The sequence below is a fragment of the Mustela lutreola genome, chromosome 10 (assembly GCF_030435805.1).
Source record: "Mustela lutreola isolate mMusLut2 chromosome 10, mMusLut2.pri, whole genome shotgun sequence".
Lineage (NCBI taxonomy): Eukaryota > Metazoa > Chordata > Mammalia > Carnivora > Mustelidae > Mustela > Mustela lutreola.
This window is the reverse complement of record NC_081299.1, coordinates 93,423,995-93,430,516: the sequence shown is the minus strand read 5'-3', so window position 1 is coordinate 93,430,516 and position 6,522 is coordinate 93,423,995. Positions and strand designations below refer to the sequence as shown.

Below are 6,522 nucleotides of genomic sequence, written 5' to 3'. Positions count from 1 at the left end.
AAATAGCCCGGATAATGGTCATAAACGCAGGAGACCAAAGCTCTCCAGCCATTCTTCTCGATTTTTAAAACGTTTCTAAGAAGCTCTGGTAACTGGTGGCCCAGGCTAGTCACAGGTAACCGGTGGGAAACAACAAAAAGGGAATCTCTAATGAGTAGGCTTAAGCATTTTACAAACACAGCTTTTAGTTTGAAAGCGTTTACAGGCACGTTCAAAAGCCCCTGTGGCACGCGGCCGAAAACTCGAGGGAACATAACTGATGGTCAGGATCCTCACTCCGCGGAGAAGAGACGGGCCGCGTATACTCAAGCATGCCTGCCTGTGACGGAAGGGTCTCTGGTGAACTGGACCCACACCTCCCTGCCAGAAAAGCCTGTCTGTTTTGTTTTGTTTAATTACACCTCAGCTACCTCACGTTCTGAAAGTTCTCGCTTAAAAAGACGATGGGAGATGTACTTCTTACGGATCCTCAATATACCTAAGCTATAAATGTCTGGGTGCTCCCGCAACTTGAAAAAATCACAATTGTGGAAATCTGGCAAACGTGGTGCTTGCAAACCAAGTAATCCTCCGGAACCGAATTCCCTCAAGGGCGGCGTTAGTTCCAGGCCGGCCTCGCGAGCCCTGGCTCCGCCCAGCTGGGGGAGGGGGCGGAAAGGAGGCGGGGCTAGCCGGGCAAGAAACCTACATTCATTGGCCAGGACCCTCGCGCCGCGCCACAAGGCCCCGCCTGCTCCATAGGGAGGTCTCCCGGGCACGCGCGCGCGCTCGTGGACTCCCCGCTTCAGCCCTCCGGATGGAGTCTTTCTTAGAGCCGCTCTCCGCTAGGCCCCCACAGGCAGACTTCCGGCCGGCTGACTGTCGCTGCCCCGCCCCCGAGGGGGCGGGAAATGCTGGGATCCGCCAATCACTGGGCGTCTGTAGTAAAAGTGGGTGGGGCCTAAGAGATTCGAAAGAAGCCCCACCCCTTCGGGGGTGATTCCCGGGACTAAGTATTGGGAGGCTAGCACCTTCGGTGAGAGGTGAGGCGGGGCGGAAAGTAAAAACCGAGGGTGGGCTGGAGGTGTGGTGTGGTTGTGGGGCCGTGGGAGTGGAAAGGCGATTTGGGGAGAGAAAGAACTGGAGGATGGTGGCGGGGAAGAAGATAGGGAGTGCACACTGCCCCCGGCGAGGAGAGAGCAGGTTGTAGGGGGGCAGCCAGGCAACCTGCGGAAGGGGGATGGTGCGCTCTCCGCACTTTCTCTGGAGGTAACAGGGCTGTTAAAAGGGCAGGTGCTACTCCTGGGATTCTTGCTTTACCTCCGGCGTGTTCCCCCACCCCTGGCTTGCACCCTGAGTCTAGCTGGGATCCTTGGGCAGGGTGGAGACCTGAAGAAAGGAATATTTTCTCTCCAGCTCAGGTCTCATCTGACTCGTGCTCCTGCTGGGGGAACATGGAAGATTTGGAGGAAGGTAAGGAAAGTAAAGAGGAAAGAATGAGGGCGCTGCGATTGAGAGCCCTGTTGGCAACCTGAGGCTGGCATTCATTCCCCCCTCCCTTACAGATGTGAAGTTTATAGTGGATGAGACCTTGGACTTTGGAGGGCTGTCACCATCTGACAGGTACCATCCTCTTTGACTTTCGTGCTTTCCTCCTACAATGCCTCTTTGTCTCTAACCCCTTACTGCTGAATTATTGGTCTGTGGGGTCTGGGTAATGTAGCAAGGTTGGGTGCCCTGCGGCTGCTGGGGGCATTGTTGACATGAGCCTCAATGACTCTACTGGGGGAAGGGAAAAGGGATAAGCTAGAAAGAGATTTCAGGATATTAAGAAGGGTAAATGGATTTGCTGCATCTTCATCCTGGCATCATTTCCAATGTCAGTAAGGATTAAAGGCCTATTAGGCCTCATAGGACCAGGTGTCTCATCGTGTAGAGGCCAGATCTCACAGCAAGCATAGGCATTGGGGTTTGGGGTTGTATCCCTGGCTCTGTTGAGGGGGGTGCCCGGTCTCCTTTGCACAGTCTCCTGCTCTCTTCTTTGTGGGCATGGTGCCTGGTTTGTTTTCTGTCTCAGTCGTGAGGAGGAAGACATAGCAGTGTCAGTGACTCCAGAGAAACCCCTCCGAAGAGGACTTTCCAATCGAAGTGATCCAAATGCAGTGGCCCCAGCCCCCCAGGGGGTGAGGCTCAGCTTAGGCCCACTTAGTCCAGAGAAGCTGGAGGAGATTCTCCATGAGGCCAACCGACTGGCAGCCCAGCTGGAGCAGTGTGCCCTGCAGGAGCAGGAGAGCACAGGTGAGGGCCTGGGGCCTCGCAAGGTGAAGCCCAGCCCTAGGCGGGAGACCTTTGTGCTGAAGGACAGTCCCGTCCGAGACCTGCTGCCCACTGTGAGTTCTTTGACTCGGAGCACCCCCTCTCCAAGCAGCCTGACACCCCGACTCCGGAGCCTCGATAAGAAGGGGTCAGTCAGGGCTCTTCGGGCAGCATCTGGGAAGAGGCCCTCCAGTGTGAAGAGGGTAAGTTCGAAGGGTCTGGGTTGGATGTGTCCCTTCAGGCACAATGTATGACTTGGAATAGCCATGGAGTGGTTTCCTTTTTTGTAAAATGGGGTTAGTAAGATTCTACTTCAGAATTATTGGAATTAAGCAAAATACCGTAAGCAAAGCACTTACCACAGTGTCTGCACATTTCTCTGCAGTGTCTATAATAAGCTTACGGTAAACATTATTGGTGAGGATGATGATGTTGGCAACTAACGTCTGCCCTTCCTTACTGGGATGTAGGCAACTCTCCGCCTCTATTTCTCATACAGCCAGCAGAACAGATTCTTTTTCCATTCTAGTTCTATTTTTTCTCTCTTTGTATTTTAGGAGTCACCCACTTGCAATCTGTTCCCTGCATCCAAAAGCCCAGCATCTTCTCCTCTTGCCCGGCCCACTCCCCCAATCCGGGGCAAAGCTGGACCCAGTGGGAGAGCAACAGCAAGTGAGAAAGCTTGGACAGCAAAGCTGTGGGTGAATGGGGGGGGGGGGAAGGATGTGGAGCTGACCCTCTTAATTCCTCTACTTCATTTCAGCAGGCCCACCTCCCACTGTCAGACCAGTCTTGGCCCCACAGCCTTCTACCAGCAACTCTCAGCGCCTCTCTCGGCCACAGGGAGGAGCTGCTAAGACTTCCAGTCGACTGCCTGTTCCCTCGGCTATCCCCAGGCCTGCCAGCCGAATGCCACTCACCAGCCGGAGTGTACCACCCAGCAAAGGTGCCCTGCCTCCAGCTTCTCTGCCAACTCGGAAAGGAGTTCCACGACCAAGCGCGGCAGGGCACAGAGGTGAGGAAGAGTGGGCATAACAGTTGGAAGTCAGGAGGAAGAATGCTTACCCTTGTCTAGCTTGAATGTACCGTCCCAGAGCTGGGAACAGTGACCACTGCCTCCATCTTCATTACCACTCAATTTGAAGATGGCGAGACTGAGTTAAAGAGAGGATGTGGGCCCGAGCAAAGAGTTTGAACTGTGGTTCTCAAAAACCTCATGTCTTTTACCTTGGGTAGGAAGAAAGGCACTAATCCCAAACTCTGAGAAGGTCACTTGAACTCTGTGCTAACTCATTTCTCTTGTCAACCCCCATCAAGTTCCCATTTCTCAGCGACCAAATCTTCCCGCCCCTGGTGCCACCCGCAGCAATCTTCAGCCCCCTAAGAAAGCTGCAGTCCCAGGACCTACCAGGTAAGATCAGTTGAGATGCTCTCTGTCCCATCCTCTGGGCTTCCAAACTGTTGTGGACACCAGCTCTGAGTATTGTGTAGCAAGGTGGGGATGAGGAGGGGAGCCTAGAGAGGCAGGGAGTCCCATTCTTCCTTCCCTGAGAAACTTGAGCTCAGCAGGTGACAAATGGGCTTGCAGAAGAAGGACAATTTAAAGCAGTTCTTCCTTCTGATTCTTTAGGTAAAGAGATTAGGACAGCAAGCAAGAATTCCGTAGCAAACCACTACAGTCACTGCCTGGACTCACCTCTACTCGGCCTCCCAAGCTCTCTCATGGAAGACAGGCCTCGACTCAAGCGAATCCTGGCCCAGGAGCAGGAGAAAGAGATCCCACCAGGGCTGGTGCCCCAGCAGTAAAGAGATGGGAGATGGGGTGGATTAGGGTTGAGTTGGAGGGGAGTCCAACCCTGTGAGTTGAAAGAGGATTAGGGAAAAGAGGTCGCCTCCTGACGGTGAAATTAACAAGCAGAAAATGAGAAAAGCCAGAGAGTAGTTTGCCCTCGTCCACCCCCACTCTTGTGTTCAGTCTCAGAGTTTGATCTTCTTCCCAGGCATTGGTTCACTGGACATTTACATGTGAATGGCCTCTGTAGCTAACCGCCCCCGGCTCCCTGAGGAGCACCCTCTACTGGACTGCAGGCCTGTTTGGAGAGGCAGAGGCAGGCACCTGGTTTCCTGCAAATTCTGGGACTCCTAACGGGCCAGTTGATGATAAGCTTGCATTGGGCTGCGTTTTTCTAAAACAAAATGAATGTATTTTTCTAATCTCTGTATATGTGAAAGTAAATTCTCCAATTTCAAACAAATTTGTAGTAAACTCCTGTGTGATTCCGACGAGGGAGTCAGGACGAGCTTCCCAGGCTGGGCCTAAATAAGACCAAAGGGGCTTGTGTTGCAAGCTCATCAGACCGGGACCACCCGCCCTGGGGTTCGCATTAGATGGGAATGAGCTGCCTTCTTCCAGGATGCATGTGTTACTGAAAGGTCCAGATCAATGGAAATACATGAGTAAGGCTATCAAGGCAAGGTCTTGGTCAAATTGTTATTTATATCCTAAGCTTGGGTGACCTTTCCTGGCAAGAGCACAGAGCCTTTTGAGAATGCCTCAGCATCTGGTCTGCTGTGCTGATGAGATGAGGGGACCCTTTGGTGGGTACCCTAGTACTCAGTTTTGCTGACTGCATTAGCAGAAGATACTGGAACACCTCATCTCATTCCACCTTATATCATTAGAATTGTTGGGCCTAGACTTGAGGGCTGACACTAGGTCTTATAAAACTCTGCCATGCCTGGTGTTATGATTTGTATGTGGCAGAGAATTTCATTCATTTGTTGGAAAAATAAATTTGCACGATGGTGGGGGGGTTGGTAAAAAAATGACAGAGACTCATTTAACAGATTTTACTAAGTGTCTCCCTTTTCTCACACTCTTGCAACCAGAACCAAATCAATTCTTGTGAGGTTTTGTTTTGTTTTGTTTTGTTTTTTTAAAAGATTTGTCTATTGTAGAGAGCGAGAGCTGGCAGAGGGGGCAGGTAGCGGCAGAGGGAGAGGGAAAGAGAGGCTTAAGCAGGCTAAGCATGGAGCCCAAGGCAGGGCTCAACATAGGGTTTGATCTCACAACCCTGAGGTCATGACGGGAGCCAAAACCAAGTCAGATGCTAAAAAGACTGCACACCAGGCACCCCTAATTCCTTGTGAGTTTTTGAGAGAACTTCCCTCTTTAAAGGCTGGGCTATGACTTAAGGAGCAGAGGGAGAGGAGCATCAGCTAGTGCCCCCCACACATATATGCCCATCAGTACCCTACTTAGGCATTGAAATGTTCTTCCCCAGACAGGGGCCCTCCACCGCTGATCTCTGATCTCACACCGCATTCATCTGTGTGACAGCAGCAGCTGCCTAGACCTTTGCCCCTTTCCCTGAGCCTCCTGCAGCAACTCCTACAGCCTCTGGGATTCTAAGAATTGAGCTGGGGTAGGGGATGTGGAAACACCAAGTGTTTGGCTCTGGAGAAGTTTGGCAGAGGCAAGAAAACCTCTGGGGTGTTCTGCAGCTGAGTCCTGAGCTGCCATCTGGTGAGCAGGGCCCTTGGTGACCCCGGACAGAACAGACTGAGGTGTGGCCAGCAGATGGCACCTGTGTGTGGTTTGGGAGGCGAAAGGAGCTGCAGCCCCATGTGCTGTTGCCACCTGGTGGCCAGAAAGGGTAAGGCATGTTCCCTGTGCCCTCGGTCAGGCTTGAATTTCATAACCCCCAGCTGCCCTGCCCCCATCCTGCTGCAAACCTGCTTAAGCAACATCCAAGAGACTTTGCCAGCTAGGGAGGAGGCCCACCTGCCACAGCTGCCCTTCTTGCTCAGCTACCTGCTTCCTTCCCTTTGGGCTTGCTTTCTATTTTTCTTTGTGTGCACTCTATCCCCACCCCTCCCCAGGAGCAACAATGAGGGAAGCCAACATTTACTGGCCTCTTACTATGCACTGTGAACTGTTCTAAGCACTTTACATGTGTTAACTCATTTAATTCTCATAAAGGCTCAATTAGGGGGATGCTGTTATCATCCTCATTTTGCAGGCAGAGAAACTAAGGCTCAGAGAGCTTAAGTCACTGGGTCTGGTTCCAAGGTTTGTGCTCTTCATCACTATCCTCTATGGCCACTGTGTTAACTTCCCAGCTAGTCTGCTGACCAGACCCTTGGAAAACAGAAAACTCGCAAACAGAAAAAGTGTTGCAGAGCACGTAGGTGGCTTGAGTGTGAATTGTTGCTTCATTCCTGATG

The 6,522-nt window shown here is 52.1% G+C and overlaps 1 protein-coding gene across 5 annotated transcripts; it reads left to right on the top strand.

The window, feature by feature from the left end:
• The first annotated feature begins 789 nt into the window (after positions 1-789).
• On the top strand, positions 790-4,550 carry PSRC1 (proline and serine rich coiled-coil 1). 5 transcript variants are annotated; one of them, XM_059137358.1, is made up of 8 exons: positions 792-1,022; positions 1,396-1,452; positions 1,545-1,602; positions 2,057-2,498; positions 2,853-2,967; positions 3,062-3,310; positions 3,613-3,706; positions 3,926-4,550. In XM_059137358.1, exons 2-8 carry the CDS (start codon positions 1,434-1,436, stop codon positions 3,927-3,929), a joined length of 981 nt encoding a protein of 326 aa, XP_058993341.1. In that variant the 5' UTR covers positions 792-1,022; positions 1,396-1,433; the 3' UTR covers positions 3,930-4,550. The 5 variants fall into 5 exon arrangements, with proteins under 5 accessions (XP_058993342.1, XP_058993340.1, XP_058993341.1 ...); XM_059137355.1 differs by having other exon boundaries at positions 793-1,022; positions 3,059-3,310; XM_059137356.1 differs by lacking the exon at positions 792-1,022 and adding an exon at positions 1,082-1,248 and having other exon boundaries at positions 3,059-3,310.
• Positions 4,551-6,522: the final 1,972 nt, after the last annotated feature.